General features: G+C 50.8%; 1 protein-coding gene across 3 annotated transcripts; it reads right to left on the reverse strand.

Moving 5' to 3' along the window:
• Positions 1-4,748: 4,748 nt before the first annotated feature.
• On the reverse strand, positions 4,749-19,016 carry LDLRAD1 (low density lipoprotein receptor class A domain containing 1). Of its 3 annotated transcripts, XM_024571235.4 has the most exons (6): positions 18,584-18,787; positions 18,111-18,165; positions 15,397-15,522; positions 13,302-13,439; positions 11,419-11,547; positions 4,751-9,787 (listed from the first exon to the last, which is right to left on the reverse strand). In XM_024571235.4, exons 1-6 carry the CDS (start codon positions 18,602-18,604, stop codon positions 9,639-9,641), a joined length of 618 nt encoding a protein of 205 aa, XP_024427003.1. In that variant the 5' UTR covers positions 18,605-18,787; the 3' UTR covers positions 4,751-9,638. The 3 variants fall into 3 exon arrangements, with proteins under 3 accessions (XP_045060237.1, XP_024427003.1, XP_045060238.1); XM_045204302.3 differs by lacking the exon at positions 15,397-15,522 and having other exon boundaries at positions 4,749-9,787; positions 18,584-18,798; XM_045204303.2 differs by lacking the exons at positions 4,751-9,787; positions 11,419-11,547 and adding an exon at positions 11,554-11,927 and having other exon boundaries at positions 18,584-19,016.
• Between the last annotated feature and the right edge of the window lie 1,127 nt (positions 19,017-20,143).

Here is a 20,143-nt window from a genome sequence, read left to right on the forward strand (position 1 = left end):
GATATACTTTGTCTCCTCACAACCAAAAGAAGGACAACAAATTTAAAAACAAAAACAACCAGAACTGCCAGAAAATCAAACTATATGGAAGTCTGACAACCAAGGAGTTAAAGAAACATTTGTCCAGACCGGTAGGAGGGGCAGAGAGAGGCAGCTGGGTGGAGAGGACTCACGGCAAGGTGGCAGCTGGCGGACCAGGCGTCCCACATTTGCGTGCAGATAAGCCAGGTGAAACAACTGGGGAGCGAGATAGGCCACACAACCCAGGGTTCCGTGCGGGGAAATAAAGCCTTAAAAACCTGTGACTGAAAACACCTGTGGGTATTGAGGCTGCAGGAGAGACTCCCAGCCTCACAGGAGAGTTCATTGGAGAGACCCACAGGGTCCTAGAACATACACAAAACCACCCACTCGGGAATCAGCACCAGAAGGGCCCAATTTGCTCCTGAGTAGTGGCAGAAGTGACTGAAAGCTGGTGGAAAGCAGAGGGAGCAGCAGTTCCTTCTCTGACCCCTCCCCCTCGTGCAGCACCACAATGCAGCAATGTAGGTTGCCCCGCCCTGGTGAACACTTAAGGCTCCGCCCCTTATTACATAACAGGCTCAATATACAAAAACATATGGCAGAGAAAATGAAAGAACAGATCAAAGCTCCAGAAAAAATATAACTAAGTGATGAAGAGATAGCCAACCTATCAGATGCAGAGTTCAAAACACTGGTAATCAGGATGCTCACAGAAATGGTTGAGTATGGTTGCAAAATAGAGGAAAAAGTGAAGGCTATGAAAAGTGAAATAAAGGAAAATGTACAGGGAACCAACAGTGAAGGGAAGGAAACCAGGACTCAAATCAACGTTTGGAGCAGAAAGAAGAAATAAACATTCAGTCAGAAGAGAATGAAGAAACAAGAATTTTAAAAAGTGAGGAGAGTCTTAGGAACCTCCAGGACAACTTTAAACGTTCCAACATCCAAATCATAGAGGTGTCAGAAGGAAAAGAGGAAGAGCAAGAAATTGAAAACTTATTTGAAAAAATAATGGAGAACTTCCCCAATCTGGCAAAGGAAATAGACTTCCAGAAAGTCCAGGAAGCCCAGAGAGAGTCCCAAAGAAGTTGGACCCAAGGAGGAACACACCAAGGCCCATCATGATTACATTAGCGAAGATTAAAGATAAGGAGAGAATCTTACAAGCAGCAAGAGAAAAGGAGACAGTTACCTCCAAAGGAGTTCCCATAAGACTGTCAGCTGATTTCTCAGAAGAAACCTTGAAGGCAAGAGGGGGCTGGAAAGAAGTATTCTAAGTCATGAAAAGCAAGGACCTACATCCAAGATTGCTCTATCCAGCAATACTATCATTTAGAATGGATGGGAAGATAAAGTGCTTCTCAGATAAGGTCAAGTTAAAGGAGTTCATCATCATTAAGCCATTATTATATGAAATGTTAAAGGGAGTTATCTAAGAAAAAGATCAAAATATGAACAGTAAAATGACAAGAAACTCAAAACTATCAACAACTGAACCTAAAAAAATGAAAACAAGAACAAAAATGAACTAAACAAACAACTAGAACAGGAATAGATTCACAGAAATGGAGATCACATGGAGGGTTATTAGTGGGTAGGGAGAGCGGAGAGAATGGGGAAAAAGATACAGGGAATAAGAAGCATAAATGGTAGGTAGAAAATAGACAGGGGGAAGGTAAGAATAGTATAGGAAATGTAGAAGCCAAAGAACTTATATACGACCCATGGACATGAACTAAGTTGGGGGAATGCTGGTGGAGGGTGGGTACATGATGGAGGGGAATAAAGGGGAGAAAAAATTGAGACAACTTTAATAGCGTAATCAATAAAATATATTTTAAAAAACAGTTGACAACTCTGGCAATCTAAAAAAAAAAAAGAACTCTGAAAACCCAATAATAAAAAAATAAGCAATCTAATAAAATGGGCAAAAGAGTTGAACAGACTCTTTACCAAGGAAGACAAATGGATGGTAAAAGAGCACAGGAAAAGATGCTGAATATCATTAGTCATTAGGAAAATGCAAAGTTAAATCACAATGAGATGCTAGCACACCTGTGAGAATAGCTAAAATTAAAAAGACAGACCAGACCAAGTGTTGACAAACATATATAGCAACTGGAACACTCATATTCTAATGGCGGGAATGTAAAATGACACAACTACTTTGGAAAATAGGCAGTTTCATAAAAAGTTAAACTATACACCTACCACCTCCAGCCATTCCACTACCTCATGATAAACAAAAACATCCATCCAAGCCCTGGCCAGGTAGCTCATTTGGTTAGAGCGTCATCCCTATACACCAAGGTTGTGAGTTTGATCCCTGGTCAGGGCACATACCAGAATCAACCAATAAATGCATAAATAAATGGAACAACAAATCTCTCTCTCTCTCTCTCTCTCTCCCCCCCCTCTCTCCACCTCTCCTCTCCTCTCTCTCTCTCAAGTCAATTTTTAAAAAGCATACATTCAAGTCAAGTCAGAGACCTCTGGTCAAGATGGAGGCATAGGTAGACACACTTCACCTCCTCATGCCACCACAGAAAGAATTACAACTAGGTCTTAAAACATCTAACACCCAGAACCATCAGAATCAAGCTGTATGGAAGTCCAACAACCAAGGATTTAAAGAAACCACATTCAGCCAGATGGGTAGGAGAGGTGGAGTTGTGGAGATGGGCAGAGACGGGGTGTGGCACAGACAGGTGGGGGTAGCAGTGGAATGGACAGTCCCACATTCACGTATGGTGGATAAAAATTGGGAGGGATACCTTGGGAGTGAGCCATCCCAGCCCCAGGCCAAATCACACAGCCCAGGATTCCACCACTGGGAAGATAAATCCCCATAATTTCTGGCTGTAAAAATCAGTGGGGGTTGGGACCGTTGAAGAAACTGACATATTTTCAGGAGACTCCATTTAAAGGGCCCACACGAACTTAGAATGTATGCAAACCCACTTTAGGATTCAGCACCAGGGCAACAGCTGGAAAAGTGCCAATTGCATATAGGAAGTGGGTGAAGTGATTGGAAATGGGGCAAGTGCCAGGCAGATCTCCAGAAGCCAGGCAGTGGCACTGTCCCCTCTCCAAGCCCTACCCCCACACAGAGCCACAAAGAGGTGAAGTGGGTTGCCATGCCCTGGCAATTACCTAAGGCTCCACCCCACACAATTTACAGGTACTTTTTCTATAATAGGCCATGCTACTAAGACAGTCAAAGCAGCTCTTCCTGATACACAGAAACAAACACAAGGAGGCTGCCAAATTGAGAAGAAAAAGAAATATAGCCCAAATGAAAGAACAGAACAAAATCCCAGAAAGAAACTAAATGAAATGGAGATAACAAACCTATCAGATGCAGAGTTCAAAACTGGTGATCAGGATGCTCAAAGAACTCATTGAGTATGGCAACAACATAAAGGGAGAAATGAAGGTTACATCAAGTGAAATAAAGAAAAATATACAGCCCTGGCTGGTGTGATTCAGTGGACTGTGTGCCGGCCTGCAAACCAATGCTGGTTCAATTCCCAGTCAGGGCACATGCTTGGGTTGCGGGCCAGGTCCCCAGTAGGGGGCGCATGAGAGGCAATCACACATTGATGTTTCTTTCCCTCTCTTTTTCCTTCCCTTCCCTTCTCTCTAAAAAAAATAAATAAATAAATAAATAAAATATTTTTTTAAAAGGAAAGGAAAATCTACAGGGAACCATCAGTGGAGGGGAGGAAGCTGGATTCAAATTAACGATTTGGAACATAAAGAGGAAATAAGCATTCAACCAGAACAGTGAGAAGAAAAAAAAATTTTTTAAAGAAGATATATAAGGACCCTCTGGGACATCTCCAAACATACCAACATCCGAATCACAGGGGTGCCAGAAGGAGAAGAGGAAGAGCAAGAAATGGAATATGTATTTGAGAAAATAATGAAAGAAAAATTCCCTAATTTGGTGAAGGAAATACACAAAGAAGTCCCAGAAGCTGAGAGAGTCCCAAACAAGTTGACCCAAAGAGGACCATACCAAGATACATCATAATTAAAATGCCAAAGGTTAAAGATAAAGAGAGAATCTTAAAAGCAGCAAGAGAGAAGGGGACAGTTACCTACAAAGGAGCTGCCATAAGACTGTCAGCTGACTTCTCAAAGGAAACCTTGCAGGCAAGAAGTATTCAAAGTCAAGAAAAGCAAGAACTTACAACCCAGATTACTCTATCCAGCAAAGCTATTATTTAGAATGGAAGGGCCGATAAAGTACTTCTCAGACAAGGTCAAGTTAAAGGAGGTCATCATCACCAAGTCATTAATACATGAAATGTTAAAGGGACTTATTTAAGAAAAAGAAGAAGATCAAAACTATGAACATTAAAAAGGCAACAAATTTACAACTATCAACAACTGAATAAAAACAAACAAATAAACAAACAAAGCAAACAACCAGAACAGGAACAAAATCACAGAAATGGAGATCATCTGGAGGGTGAAGAGAGAGACTGGAGGAAAAGTACAGGGAATAAGAAGCATAAATGGTAGGTACAAAATAGACAGGGGGAGGTTAAGAGTAGTATAGGAAATGGAGAAGCCAAAGAACTTATATGTATGACCCATGGACATGAACTAAGGGGCGGATTGCTGGAGTGAAGGGAAGTACTGGGCAGAGGGAGGTAAAGGGGGGAAAATTGGGTCAACTGTAATAGCATAATCAATAAAATATATATTTTTAAAAAACATACATTCATATAAAGACTTGTACTATAGCAGCTTTATTTGTAATAGCCCAAACTGGGAATAACGCAAAATCCATTAACAAGTGGGTAAGTGAAGAATGAGTTCTTCCACCTGGAATGCACAATGATGGTGTATCTATACAACAGAATACTACTCAGAAATGAAAAGAATAACTATTGGGCATGCTACAGCATAGATCAATCTCCTCATAGTTATCGTGAGCGAAAGAAGGCAGACAGACAAGAGGAGCATATCTGTATGATTCCATTTATGTAACATTCTATAGAAGTACAAAGGAATCTCTACTGACCACATCAATCTCTGGTTGCTGTGTGTGGTAATGAGGGTGGGGATGATCGAGAGCAAAGGCTTACAAGGGCTACAAGGACACCTGAGAGTGATGGACATATTCATTCTCTTAACTGCGGTAGTTGTATGGGTATATACATGTGTCAAAACTTATGAAAGTATACATTTTAAATATGTGCAGCGTATTGTATGTCATTATACTTCAATAATGCTGTTGTAAAAAAACTCATTGAACTGTATGGAAATTATGTCTCAATTAAAACATTTTTTTAGAGGACTCAGAGAAATCACTTCTGCCTTGACTTTGGTGGCCCTCCCAGCGGCCACCAAACAGTGCTGCTTTGGGCTGGTCCCTTCTCTCTCTGGGAAGCTGTTCAATGTCTGTAGTTCATGAGTCTGAGGATGAACGGAGTCGCAGGCAAACAACAGTGGCAGAGGGTTACATCAGACCAGATTTCCAGTCCAGACCCTGGGGGAATGCTGGGCCACTTTAAATTCCACCCATCTATCCCTGTGTGTTTGTACAGCAAGAGCCTGTTGTACTTACAGTCCTGATCCTGGAGCTTGGGCCAGGGATGCTGGGAGAGGGCAAATATTTATGCTGGCTGCCTGGTTCTCCCGGCAGGCTGTGGCATTAAATCCCCTGCTCTGCTGATGAGAGCCATGGGAGGGTCGTGGCTGGCCCCACTGGGCACAAGTCTTGCTGGACCCGGCTTATGGAGTGCTGTTTGGGAGGTTGCTAGGGCATCCGCTTCTTTCCGAAAGGAAGAACCAATAAGTAAGGAAAGAATGAATGCTGGTCTGCTAGCCGCCAATCCCTTCCTGTTTTTTCAGGCTGCCACCCCGTGGCCTGGGCCCCAGCTTACTCTTCTAGGGAGTCCAGGCCCAGAAAGGGTGAGACATTAAGGAGGGGTATGGTGGGCTCTGGATTTGGGCCTATCAAGGTTTGATCCTGGTTAAGTCCTCTAAAAGCAGTGTGATCTTAAGCAAGCAGCCTCATGCCTCGGTGAAGGGCACATAACCAAGCCAGGTTCCTGGAAAGTTTGTGAGGAGTGGAGAAAATGAGATACAAGCGATAAGGCACACAAAAGTTTGCACTGGTGCTTGGCCTGTACTAACTGCTCACCAAATATTGGCTCTTGATATTTATTAATCCCTTAACATAGCACTTGGCGCTCCCCTTTCTTCTGCTTCAAGCTTTATTGTTTCCAAGTAGCGTTCACATTCCAGCTCTCGCTTTTTCCTCTTCATAAGCCTGCAAGATAGTCTGGCCATGACCTCCTCATTCCTAACATAAAGAGGAGGGAGCCTTTTTCAGCCTCTCTGCAGAAGGAGGAACACAGTGTGTTCTTCCTGCTGAACTCCTCTGCCAGCTCCCTGCAGCCTTGAGTCAAGTTCACTCCCTGCAGCCCAGAATCTGAGGCTCATCCTCACACTCCAGCCACGAGGGACTGCTTCACACTCCTCAGCCGGGACCGCCCTGCCCTGCTCCCCACCTGGCTCCATCATGGCTCTGCTCGGGCATCATCAACACTGGAAGATTCCAGACCTCATGAGACATAGCATAAAACAGCAACTACCCTGGCCAAGTGCCCAGACTCCTGGCTCTGTGCCCCACCAGTCATACGCCCTGCCACGAACTGCCGGGGCTGTCTGAGCTTCGTGTAAAAACAGCATCTCCCTCAGAGCTTTGTGGCAAGAATGCGACATACAGCTCTTAGCACACTGCCTGGTCTGCAGCAAGTGCTAATGACACCTGGCTTTTATATTTGTGATGAGTTAGATCTTGAGAGTATCGGGCTAAGCAAAATAAATGAGATGGGGAGGACAAAACCGCGTGATTTCACTCAGGTAGGATATAAAACAAACAGGGACACAAGCAAATAAACTCATACTCACAGACAACAGTGTGGTGGTTGCCAGAGGGGAACAGGGACGGGGGGAGGATTAAGAGGGTAAAGGGGGTCAAATATTTGGTGACGAAGAAGACTAGACTGTGGCACACAGGGCAATGTATAGATATTGTATGACAAAACTGTGCCCCTGAAACTTATATACTGTTACTAACCAATGTCACCCCAGTACATTTCAGTAAATGTTTAAAAAGAAAAGAAACCTGGCTTGTAGCCCGTGCGCTGCTACTGACACGCTGAGTGGACTTGGACAAGTTGGGCTCAGCCGTGGCTTCTCCGTCCTGTAAAACGACGCTCTGTGTCCCCGGGGGCCGTGCACGGGCGTGGTTGGGTGGGGAGGCTAAAATGATGTGCAACAGTGATGCGGTGCCTCTGGGAGTTTCCAGAGAAGAGCCACAGGCCACTGAAGAAGCCTAGGGCTGGCTGACCACCAAGGTCCACCTGCCTCAATCCCATGAGGCCCCGCCACTCCCTGCCGGGAAGTGGGTACTCTCCTGCCACACGAACCACTGAGGCTGACTGGTGCGATCAAACATAGGCTCACGTTCCGGTGGTTTCTCCCCAGCAACCTGGTTTTCAACAGCCGATGCTCAGGCCCTCAGGAACATGCTGGCCTTTGAGTGCTGGAACCAGCTTCTTGTTCCTCAGGGACCAGCTCAGCACACTCTTTCCCTGGAGACTGGCACCCTGTTGGACAAGGCATGGTCCAGGGCGGGAGGCCAGGTGCCCCTTCTCAGGCCTCTGGACTCCTCCGTCTTCCTCTTCACCCCCCGACTCCTACTAAGTATGTGTTCTACCAGTGAGTAACCCTTGACCTTCCCCTCTTCTCTGCCCACTCGGTCCAAGTCCTGGCATCTCCTTCTTGGACTGTTGTAATGAAAGGTCACTGTAGCTCCAGATAGTGTCGTTGTTCACCACGCCTTATTGCCATTGTCCTTAGGATGAAGTGTGACATGCTGTGTCCCCCAGGATCCTGTCCCTGCTCACTCCTACCCCACTGATGTTGTGGCCACCCTATTCCTGCCGGCATTCCCTGGCTGGGCCACAGCCTGTCACGCACCCACAGCTTCATTCACAGAGCCCCTCAGCTGGGAATGCCCTTCGCTCCCACCTGTGCCACTGGAAGTTCTCCCGCCCTCCAGAGCCAGCCCAAATGCCCCTCCTCTGTGAAAGAGGTGCCTCTGGATCAGTGGTCAGAACGCAGGGTGCCCCGAGTGTGCCCGCAGCTCCTCGCTTGTGCTGCAGTTGGAGGGAAACTTAGCCAAAGGTTCCAGAACCCAGGGCTGACCATCCCTCGGGCAGAATCCCTGAGGTGACCTGTTGTAAGAGCTGGTCCTCAGTCCATCAGGGTCAGGACCGTGATTGTGCCCTGACTCCCAGAGGCCCCTCTTCAGCACCCTCAGCCTAGCTGTCCCCTAATCCTTCCATGGTAGGAGGTGCCTCCCCCATGAGACCCTGCCCTCCTCGTGCTCTGGGATTCAGGTCTCTTCCTTTCCTGCTACCTGGCACCCAGTTTGGCCCATAGCAGGTACATAGAGACTCTTCAGCAAGTGATGAATGTACCAGAGCTCACCTGTCTCCCAGATGGCCATTTTCAGTCCAAAACTCACACAAGGCTGGTACGTAAAACTGATTTCATTAACTTCCAGTGGGGATAGGTCTGTCTTCCTCAGTAGAAACCCTCTCGTTGGCCAGATTCCAAGTCTCACTTTGTGACTGTGAAGCTAATTTTAAAAACACGCCACAGGGACTCGCTCCCCCCCACAAGCCAAGATACAGTCATATTGGTAACAGGTAAGGTTTTAGGGCTGGGACGCCATAGAATATGTCTGATCCTAGTTTCAGCACTGACTTTGCTGTATGATCCTGGGCAAGTCATTTCTCCCTCCGGGCCTCAGCTCCCTCATCTCCTTAATGGGAGCAACGATCCTTGTGTGTCTGGGGGCTGGAGGGCTGGAAAGGTATGGAGAGAAACAACTCATTCACGCAGCCCCCGGGGTCAAAATGCAACCCCTACTACAAGAAACCTGGGCTGTTTGTCTGGGCACTGGGCACAGGGTGGAGAGTGGGGCAATGGAAGGGCTGCTCTTTCTCCATACCTTCTACTCTACAGCTCAGAGCCTCCCGGAGGCTTCCCCCTGGCAGGATGACGAAGCCCCACTGCAGGTGAAACTTCCTGTGATCAGCCAGCAGCACCTGATTACTGAGATGAGAAAGATGCTGAAGCTACAGCCAAGCCCAGCAATATCTGCTTTAGGTACAAAGAGACAGGAAGTGGTACGCACACCACATAGGGGCTAAGTTCCTCGGCTGAATGTTTGAGCCCAGACTTGTCTTTTCTCCAAGGGGTGATGAGGTCAAAATCTGCAAGTCTGTCTTAGAGCAGAGGAGGACATTTCCTCTGCGTGGCCGCTGAAGCAGGTCTAAAATTGTGGGAGCAGTTTCCCCTCAACTTTGTTAATGAGCTCCCTGTCACTGGAGGCATTCAAGGAGAGGCCGAACATTTTGAAAGCAGGAGAGGCAAGTCTTTTTCAGAGACCGTGGTGTGTAGATTTCACTAGATGAACTTGAAGGCTCCTTCCTGCCCTCATGTTCTTCGATTTGATGCTCACGGGGAGGCTCACCGGAGCCATTCAGCCAGCCCCCTGCTCTGGCCTGGGCGCCCAGCTAGGGCCCAGGGCAGGAGGACTCGTCGGACCAGTCAGAGCAGTGCTGCACCCGGTCCCGGCAGAGGCGCCTCGGGATGCAGTCACAGTACTTGAAAAAAGTTGAGGGGCAGCGCCACCACCCAGGGCCGCAGGGTGGGCATGCAGTCACTGGAGGAGCAAGAGATGATGGAAGAACAGCTGTAGTGTCCTGGAATGTCCAGGGCACTCCCTGCCTCTGACACCTGCCATGGCTCCCGTCCCATCTGGCATGGGTTGACCGTTTCCCTTATTTCCCTGTGGGAGAGAGACTCTAGATCCCCACTCATGGGCTGTGGGACCTCAAGCAAGTCTCGTACCCTGTCTGAGCCTCAGTTTCTTCATCTGCTCAAGGTTGTTATTAAGAAATAGTGCCAGGCACGTGGCCAATGTTCAAATATTAATGGGTGTACACTGCCTACCCCAGCCCATCCTCCCTCTCTCACCCTGAATCAGCCACACCAGCCCACTTACAGCTTCTTCAGGGTGCCTCATAGACTTTCCCCCTGGGCCTCCAGCATTCCTCCCTGTATGACCAGCCTCTGCCTGTTAAAACCCTGTCCAGCCCTGGCTCAGTGGATTGAGTGAAGGTATGTGAACTGAGAGGTTGTAGGTTTGATTACCAGTCAGGGCACATGCCTGGGCTGCAGGCCAGGTCCTCAGCTGAGGTCGCTCAAGAGGCAACCAATTGATGTATCTCTCGCACTTCGATGTTTCCCTCCCTCTCGCTCTTCCTCCCTTCCCCTGTCTCTAAAAGACAAATAAATAGCCCTGGCTGTTGTGGCTCAATGGACTGAGTGCCAGCTGGAGAACCAGAGTGTCCCTGTGTCGATTCCCCGTCAGGGCACATGCCTGGGTTGCAGGCCAGGTCCCCAGTAGGGGGCGTGCAAGAGGCAACCACACATTGATGTTTCTCTGCCTCTCTTTCTCCCTCCCTTCCTCTCTCTAAAAATAAATATATAAAATTTAAAAATAAATAGATGAATAAAATCTTTAAAGTAAAGATTTTACTTTAAAGTAAAGTAAAATAAAATAAAATAAAACGCTGTCCATTCTCTAAGGCCTGCTTGAATACTGCCTCTTCTGAGAAGTCTCCCTTGATTCCTCCCTTCCCCTAAAAAACTTCCCCAGGTCCTCGTCACTCCCTTTTGGCATCAGCGGGATGTGAGTCCTGTGGGTAGGAGGCTCACCCACACGTCTGACTCCTGACTGTCCTCCAGCAGAGCTTGGCGCAGGCCCAGCCCCACACAGCGCTCAGGCCGTGTTTGCGGGTTAAACTCTGGGACAGTGAAAAGAGGCCAGACTTGGAGTCGGGAAACCAGGAGTCAGGGAGGGCGTCCCAACTTCCCATCCTGTCATTCACTGTATTAAGTTCCTTCTCCTCTCTGGCCTCAGTTTGCCTACATATAAAGTGGGGCCAGTGGTTCCTGCCCTGCTTTCCTCACAGGGTTGTTGGGAGGGGGTTGGGGAAGCCCAGGTTCAAACCCCAGCTGGGCTACATACATACTTCTTGCCTGATTACCCTCTGAGCCCCAGTTTCCTCATCTGTTAAATTCCCCACTACAGAAGAATAAACCTCCAGTGGGAGTCAGATGGTATAGTAGTGAGCATCCCGCCACTGGAGTCATCCAAGAAGGGGTGGAAACTTCTTTCTAGGATGCAAGTGGAGAATGCAGGAGGAACCTCCGAAATTCCCTGGTCACCCTCTGCTCTCTGGTCACTACCTGCCCACCTGCTCAGCCCAGCCTGGCCCAGACCCGAACCTGGTGTCAGTTCATCCGAGCAGTCCCCACAGTTGTTGGTTCCATCACACCTTTGGTCTGAGTAGATCCAAGACACTGGGTCTCCACAGCGGGCCACAAGGAATCTGGGGAGACTCTGGGGCACATCTCCTAAAGAGGACAGATGAGGCGGGAGGAAGTCCACATGTGGCCACAGCTGTCTCAGGGATATCTGGAGGTGGATTGTCATGGCCACCTTGGCTGTTGCCAAACTCAGTGTCACTGTGCACCCACCCCAGGAAGGGCACAAGGAGTTTTCCCGGGGAGGAGGTCGAGTCGAAGGAGAGAAATGTTCTTTCCCTGTACATCCAGCAAGGTCACCAGAGAGCTGCCTCTCCCTTCTTCATTCCCCACACAGCTCTCGTGCATCCCTACCCCACGCCACTGCCTGCCCTGTCCTCCCTCCAGAAATGTGCTCCTTGACACCTATCCACAACCATTGCAGTCAGGTCCAGGTTCAAGTTCCTTCATCTCCAGGAAGCCTTCTCCAACTGGAACATAACAAGAATAAATGTGAAGTCTTGCACTTGGGTCCCAGAACTCAGAGGATGTGAGTTCACGTACCTTCTGAGGGGGGGTCATAGCACTTTACCTGAAAGTGGGTTCTGTTTTAGGCAGCAGTGCGACAAGGCTACCAGAAACGAACACAAACTCAGGCCACATCACTAGAGGTATAACCCAGACGTGGTGGGGGAAAGCCTTTGTTCCTTGGTCTAGCCAGAGCCGGTCAGAAGTGTCATGAATGTTCTGGAGCCTGTCCAGGGAGGTGGACATGATGTGTGTTCTGTAGAATGCTGGCGGAATGGGGAAGACCCGTCACAAGGGAGAGGACTGGGAGTTCAGAGTGTGGCCCAGGGAAGGGGACAATTATGTGGGGCAAAAGAGCAGTGCCTCCAAATTTGTGCAGTGCCACCGCCATGGAGATAGATTAAGCAGCAGTTCATGGCGGGCAGGGGTTGATGAGAGGGCAGAGTGGGAAGCAGTCAAGGATGCCAGTGGGAGACATTCCCATGGAAAAACCATGCAATGATGGGAGCAGCTGCCTCAAGTGGTAGTGAGCTCCCCATCTCGGGAGTATGAAAGCAGAAGCTGGGGGGCTTCTGCTGGGTTTGTTGTTGGGGGGATTTGGGCATGAGCTGGGACATAGCTAGATGACTTTTAAGTTCTCTTCTCGTCTTGAGGGTTTATGATGCAGTGTCTGTTCCCTCACTGGCTCCCCTTCTCCACCCACTCCAGCTTACCAAGCTCTCTCCCTCCTCCATGCAAAGGGCCTGGCTCCTCTCTCCTGAGAATTGTCAGGTCTTGAAGGTCTGGGACAAGATCTTCCCATTCATTCATTCATTCATTTACTCACTCATTCCATCATTCATTCAGCAAATCATTCCGAACACCCTGTGTGCCAGGCACTGGGAACCCAAGGTCAAGCAGACCAGGCCTGACCTGAGGAGTTTACAGCCTGATAGCCATGGCAAATGTGCCAATTGAGGGTGACAACCAAGGTGACTAGGGTGGGACACAGGGAAGCATAGGGGATGTGGAAGCTCAAAGGAGGAAGTTTAACTTAGTTTGACAGTCAGGGAAGGCTTCCTGGTGGAGGTAACCTTTGAACTCTGCCATGAAGTTTGAATACAGATTCTCTGGCATGGAGATGCACAGAGGGAGGCCATTCCTTAACGTGGGCATTCACATATGTGTGCGAGGGGAGTTGCTCCTGGCTGAGGGCACCATATAAGCAAAGGCCTGAGGACACAAAGGTACCTGGTAATTTCAGGGATGACTGAGCTTCATTTTCACTGCAGGGATAGTGGGAGTTGGAGGGGCAACCCCAAAGGGCAGGGGCAGGGGCAGGACTGGGCAGTACTCACGGCACAAGGCCTCATCCTCGTCCTCGCCGTGGGGACAGGTGCTGATGCCATCACAGACCCCGCTGGCCGAGATGCAGCTCCTCCGGTCATGGCACAGGAAGCCTGTCCTGTTCGTCAGTGTCACACAGGCCTGGGCCACTGAGTGGGCAGGGGGTGGCCCCGGAGGGTCAAGGATGATGCTCACAAGGGCATCACAAGTTTCCCACACCTGAGACACCCCCCTCCCCTGAGCTGGCCTGAGGGGCTGGGGCAGTGAAGGGGATACTGGGCTTGGCACCAGAGGCCAAAGTCCCAGCTCTACCATTTGCCAGCTGAGTGACCTTGGGCAAATGACTTGACCTCTCTGAGCATCAGGTTTCTTGTCTGCAAAATGGGGACCATACTACACACCCACAGGACTTCTGGGAGACTTCCATAACCCCAGAACACAGAGTGCGCCGAGTAGGTCACGGTTCCCGCCTTCACTGAGAGCTGTGGACAGGCTCACAGGAGGCTCGAGGACGGGGCTCCGGCAGTGAAGCGGCTTTCGTGACGGGGCTCCTGGCACCAGGCCAGCTGACCAGAGACAATTTACTGGGCCTGGCCTGGGGGCTGTCAGGCCATCACTCCGTACGAGTACATCTGGCCACAACTTCAGTCTACAAAGCACTGGCACATTTTTGCTCTACTGTTTCCCTACACCCCTTGGAAGCACCATCATTAGCCCCATTTCACGGATAAGAAAAGGAAGACTCAGGAGGAGTGATGGGCCCTGGCACAGCTCATAACCCTGGCCGGCTGACCCAGTGCTTTCCCGAGGCTGGGGCTGCCTCCCCAGTGTCCAGGACTGGCGGGCAGCATCTGGCCATGTCTTCCCTTCTGACAGCCTTCCCCCCACCCCCAGAGCTGCTACAAAGAATTAGAGGGAAACTGTCAGATGAGCCGGGAGGTCACCCCGGCTCCACGGGACGTGCATGGGAGAGGGGGTTTGTCCATGTGCCTGGGCCCATGGGACCCAGGTCCCAGCTCACGTGAGGGGAATTTACTCTCAGAAACTCACACACACACACACACACATTAATGCACACACACAGACATGTGTACACACAAGCACACAGACATGCACACACACAGATGTGTCACACAGACACACACAGGCACAGGAATGCAGCTCCTCAAGTGTGTGCGTCTGCCCTAGGCGCCCGAGTCTCTGCACAGGCATGCAGAGAACTGTGGGTTTACCCCTCCCTTGCCTTGTCCCCTTCCATCCCCAGCCTGGCTACAGAGCCATGTGTCAGAAAGGGAGAGATGGTGACACCTACACCCAGCGAGCTCAGCCCGCCCCATCGTGCTCCGGATGGGGAGCTCCCTCCCCAGTGCAGCCTTTGAGGCCCTAGACCCCTGGCCCTGCCCACCGCTCCAGCCCTGTGTCCGCTGGCCCCTGTGCAGTCTCTCCTTTTCCTCAGGTTTCCTCCCACCCTAGGGACTCCGCATATAGTGTGCCCTCAGCCTGGGATGCTTTCCCTGCCACCCCTTCAGCTAACCAATTGCCACTTTACCTTCAGGCCTCAGCTCCCTTTCACTTTCCAAGGTGCCCACTCTGACTCCTGGACTGGGTCAGAGGCCCTGTTCCAGACTCTCGGCGTCCCATTACCCCTGCCTTGATGTGCCTATTTAATTAACCCTTATGTCGCTCTCCAAACTGTTAGCTCTGTGAGGGCAGGGGCCATGTTGGGGCTCAACACTGAAGTTGGGGCCCTGGGCAAGGGTCACACTCCTATCCTGTGTGATGGGGGCAGACACATAAATGGATGGCACCACCCAGGACACAGGCCAGGGGAGGAGGCTTCTAACCCAGCCTGGAGGTCAGGGCAGGCTTCCTGGAGGAGGTGGGTCATCAGAGCTGGGTCTTCCCTATAGCTCATATTACAGGTGTGTAAATGGAGGTTCTGAGACATGTTAATGTCAGTGTGTGTGCCTGAATCTGTGCACACACCCTAAGGCGTTGACCAAAAGTCACTTTGTGGAGAAACCAGGCAGGGTCAGGGTTCCCCCATGTCTCTGCACCCCATCCCCTCCCAGCAAGTCGGACCCACCCTCTCTTGACCACCCTGACCTGGTGTACGTGGTGGGGTTCCGAAGATGGCACCCAAGGCAGTCAGGGCTGCAAGAGTTGCCAGCAGGAGCAGCAGGAAGGCCGAGAGGCAGGCGCCTCGGCGAGAGCAGCATAAGGGAGCACGGCCTGCGGTGAGAGCAGGAAACCAGGGGTGCAGCAGCCAGTGCCAGGGCGCAGGGATCCCCTCCTCTGGCCCTCCCTGTAAGTGGCCTGTCCCCACCTGGGTACTGGGGCATAAAGAGGTTCCCTGGAGGAGGGGCCGTGATGCTGTCAGTTCTGCCTGCGGGCCCTGGCCCCAGGCCTGTAGCCCATGGGCAGCAGTTGGGATGCCTCTGCTCCACTGCCCTTACCCTCCTGTCCTTCCACAAACACTGCTGTCTCCTCAGGAGGCAGTCAGAAATGGACACCTGCTTTCTGAGCCCCGATCATGGGGCAGGAACTATAGCAGCCCTTCTATCTAGCCATTATGTTTATTTTCCAAAACAACATTTTGTAGATGAGGACACCGAGGCTCGGAGAAGGCAAAGTTCAGGTCCCCTTGTGCGGAGCTGAGGTGTGAGTTCACACCTATTTGCTGCCCAGACCAGAGCCCTTTCCACATGCCAACTGATTGTTCATTCTGCATCCTGACAGGTTGGATGGACGGATGGTTGGATGGATGGATGGTTGGATGCCCAGCTCCCCCACTTCCCAGCCGGGCCCCATGGAGACATCACTTTACTTCTCTGCCTGACTCCTTATGTGGAAAATGGGGGTCATCATACCTACCACAGGGTTGCTGAGAGGATTAAGCAAGTGAATATATTAAAATAGTGCTTGGCGTAGTAAGTGCTATAAAGGTTTTAGCTATTGTTAGTGTTTATTGAGCACCTACTATGTACCAAGCTGTATCCTAAGCATCGTGGAAATAACTATAATAGGAGACATCCTGCTCCTTTAACTTACTTTGCTCCTTTAATTTTTGCTTGCTTGTGAAATAATGAAGGAAAGCTTATTGAGGACCTACTAGGTGTCCTGCTCTGGAGAGGACACAAAAGCAGTCACAGCTCAGGTTGTTGCCCTTTGAGAGTTTGCAGTGCATTTAGAAGGCAAAGCACGGCGAGTCAGAAGGGGAGTGTGGGTAGACTGCCGTCCTCTGGGTCCCAGTTACTCCAGAGAAAGAAGCAGGGCGGGTTGGAAGCATCTGTGTGCCCAGGATCCAGCCCAGGGTCAGGCACGCCGTAGTAGGTGCTGTGTGAATATTCTGACCCAGGGCTCCAGGAGACTAGGAAAGGGCCCCAGTTCAGGGCAGGGCAGGTCATTTCTATCCAATCCACTCATATTTGTGGAGCCGTCCATTCTGCTCGCCTGCTCGTCAGATCTGTCCCTGTGCAGCTCCCGGGGCCAGGCAGTCAGGGTCGTTCAGGAAGTGTGAGCCAAGTGCCATGGAATTTCCGCCAGCAGGGGAGGGGAGGGTGCAAGAAGAGAGCACTCCATGTAAAGAGTACAGGGGGAGAAAAGGCCCGGTGGGTGGTGTTGGGGGGGGACAGCATGTGGCCTGGTGTGGCGGGAGCCTGGGATGGGTGTGTGCTGGGAAAGGAGACGACAGTAGGAGATAGAGCATAAATCTAAAACCGATAACCCCTGCAGGCCCTAGCGGGTGGTTTGCTTGTTGTCAGCAAACGCAGGGTAAACTCTGGTAACCAGAGAGACAAGACAATGAGAATCCGGGCTGGAATGTCCTGATCAGCCAGGCAGGCACTCCTCAAATATTTGTGCAGCACAGGCCGTGGGCAAGATGGGTCACAGGGGAGACCCAGGCAGAACTGACACCCATGCCCAGGTGAAGATGCTGCTCTCCAGAGCAGGAAAGCCTTGAGGCACCAATCCCCACTCTGGACAGGCGGGAAAAGAGGCCATTTGTTCCACAACCATGCCCACTAGGAGCCAGGACTTGGAAATCAACACTACCAGTGTGGGGCAATGAAGGCACTGGGGCTTTGCAACCAGACGGACCCCAATACGAACTCGAACCCTGTCTCTCCCACCTCTCAGCTGTGAGGGATCCCAGCTTGGCCAAGTGACCCAACCTCTCTTAGCCTCAGCTGTCTCCTCTGTTACTGCCCCACAACAGCAGCACCTCTTAGAGCTGGCTGAAGGACTAAAAGAGGCCATGCAGCAAGGACCTTTATAGATCCGATGAGTGTCTACCTTTCTGGGTCTGCTTCCTCACTGGTCAGATGCAGTCAAGGCAGAGGGCAGGGTAGGTGCTCGGTCAATGTGCGGTCCTTCCTTTGAACTGTTCTAATCACACAAGTCACTGGCACACAGCAGGTGCTAAATAAGTGCGTGCTCCCGCCGACTTTATCCCTCAGTAGTTAAGAGAATTGCCCAGGTCATCCACTGGGTCAAGTATTTGACTCCAGAGATCTTTCCTTCATGGGTTACAGGTGGACTCTGTATGTGGTGCAGTGCCTGTGAGGTAGGCAGTATACAGTCGGTGCTCAACAAATGCTTGTGCATGAAGACATGAACAACCCCATGAAGCAGCTGGCTGTCAGCATGTCTGGCCAGGAAGATGTCAGTGAAGTACATCAACATAGGGGGCGGCGGTCTGAGGGACAGGGGGATCATTAGGGTGCCCTCTTTGTGCCTCTGTAGCACCAGCCCAACCCTGAGGAACCCCACCTGCGGAGAGCCTGCAGGGCACTGGCTCCTGCCCCTCCACCCTTTACCTTCTTCCCCAGGGAGGACTTCGGTTCGAGCAGTGGCTTTGCCGTTGACCTCCACCTGTACGAGAGAACACAGTGAGGAGTGGCCTTAGGTGAGGTGAAGTCCAGCCTCAGGGAGCCACACCAAAGAGTTTTTCACGAAAGCCACCAAGAGCCTTAGGTGGAACCACTGGCCCCTCACACAGAAAACTCATCACGTCTGCTTCCCACTCCCACACCTTTGCCTGCACTGTGCCTTCTGCCTGGAATACCTTTGCCTCCACAGTCCACTTAGTAAACATTCATCCTTCAAACCAGCTCAGGCAGCTCCTCCTGGGAGAGGCTTTCCCTGATGTCCCCTCCCATCATGTGGATGGATCCCCCTACGCCCTCTGGCGTAGGGGGAGCTGAGCCATCTCAACATACCCCCTCTTTATTGCCTGCTCCTACCCCAGGTTGGCTCCCCTGGGTCAGGAGCCCTCTCAGGCAGATCTTACCTGGGGGAAGGTCTTGTTCATGTCTCTGGTCCCCAGCTCCCAGCTCCCAGCTCCCAGCTCCCAGCTCTCAGCTCTGGGCGCTGGGCGAGTGTGTAGAACTCAGCTCAGATTCCCTGCCTGGTCACCAGGGCAGCCTGGAGGAGGGTGCATGGGAGGCCCTGCCTGGCTGCACCCTTCCTGTGGGCAGTCCCTTCCCAGGCTGCCTGCCAGCTTGAGGAAAGGGCCAGAGGGCTGTGGTCCTGCTCAGCCCTTCCTCACTCTGGTCTGCTGGCAGTGTGCCAAAGTTGTTGGAATCCTCCTGGTTCCCATTTGACAGATAGAGGCTGACATATGGAGAGAAACGCCCCTCATGTCACTCAGTCCGGGGAGAGCTTCTCAGGATGTGCCTTTTCCTCCACACCCGCGATAAGACTGGAGGATCTCAGGCCCCCAGCTGCATGGAGATCCAGGCAGAAATACACAGAATTAACATTCCTGTGGCTAAAAAGCAGGAGTCATTTTATCATTGATGTTCTGTTCCATTAAATAAGTAATCTAGGTTAAAAGAATATGCATTTTCCACTAAAATTATAAAGCAAATATAATTTTAAATTATTTTCTCTTAAAAAGGGACCATGTGCATTGAAATTTTTCCGGAGATGGTGCCGTGATGAGGGACGGCTGACTAAGGTAAGTCTACCCCATGAGGTGTGAGTTCCCCTGCAGCCTGATTCTTCTGCTGAGGAGACCAAGGCCCTGGGAGCGTAAGGGACTGGCCAGAGGTCCCAGACCAAGGAAGGAGAGGTGTCCACAGGGGCTCCAGGGAGGGTCCGTCTACAGCCTGCTTCTTTTTTTAAAAAAAGATTTTATTACTTATTTTTAGGGAGAGGGGAAGGGAAGGAGAGAGGGAGAGAAATATCAATGTGTGGTTGCCTCTTGCACGCCCCCTACTGGGAACTTGGCCTGCAACCCAGGCATGTGCCCTGACTGGGAATCGAACCAGCCACCCTTTGCTTCTCAGACCTGTGCTCAAAACACTGAGCCACACTGCAGCCTGCTTCTGATGCCTGTGGGGTGTCTAGCCTGCGACAAGTCTTTTCTTTTTCAATGGGATATAGACTGCCCAGTCCCCCAGGGTGGGGTGGGATGGGTAGACACAGGGGCAGCAGCACCAGGAAGAGCTAAACCCTAGGTCAGGAGAACAGGGTCCCCATGAGAGCCCCGCCACTGGCTCTGGCTGCTCTGAGCCGCAGTTCCCTTGTCCAGAAAATGGAACAATTAGACTAGACAAAGGGGGCATCTTTGTTTGGGGATCCCCATAATCAGGTCCCGAGACTAAGGGAACTGGGGTATTTATTTGCCCGCTCTTGCAAGTCATTGGCTGAGAACTGCCAGAGGGTGTTCATTCCTGGCACCGCTGGCCTGCCTTAGACAAGGAGGCGCCCGTGTTGGCAGTTGCGAGCCGGGCTGCTATGCCCTGAAATGAAAAGGGCTGAGGGGATAGACAGGGACCCATGACATCTGCTAAAGATGCCAACTAGACTTCATCTTGCAGCCCACTGCAACTGAGTATAGACGGTG

The sequence above is a fragment of the Desmodus rotundus genome, chromosome 3 (assembly GCF_022682495.2).
Source record: "Desmodus rotundus isolate HL8 chromosome 3, HLdesRot8A.1, whole genome shotgun sequence".
Taxonomy (NCBI): Eukaryota; Metazoa; Chordata; class Mammalia; order Chiroptera; family Phyllostomidae; genus Desmodus; species Desmodus rotundus.

What these genes read in the sequence shown, in the direction of transcription:
- LDLRAD1 (XM_024571235.4), bottom strand. Translation starts at nt 18,604, where the DNA reads ATGAACAAGACCTTCCCCCAG. An exon ending in AGTCCTCCCTGGGGAAGAAG is followed by an intron (nt 15,523 to 18,110) that starts GTAAAGGGTGGA and finishes CTCTCACCGCAG; the next exon opens with GCCGTGCTCCCTTATGCTGC. An exon ending in CGAGGATGAGGCCTTGTGCC is followed by an intron (nt 11,548 to 13,301) that starts GTGAGTACTGCC and finishes TGTCCTCTTTAG; the next exon opens with GAGATGTGCCCCAGAGTCTC.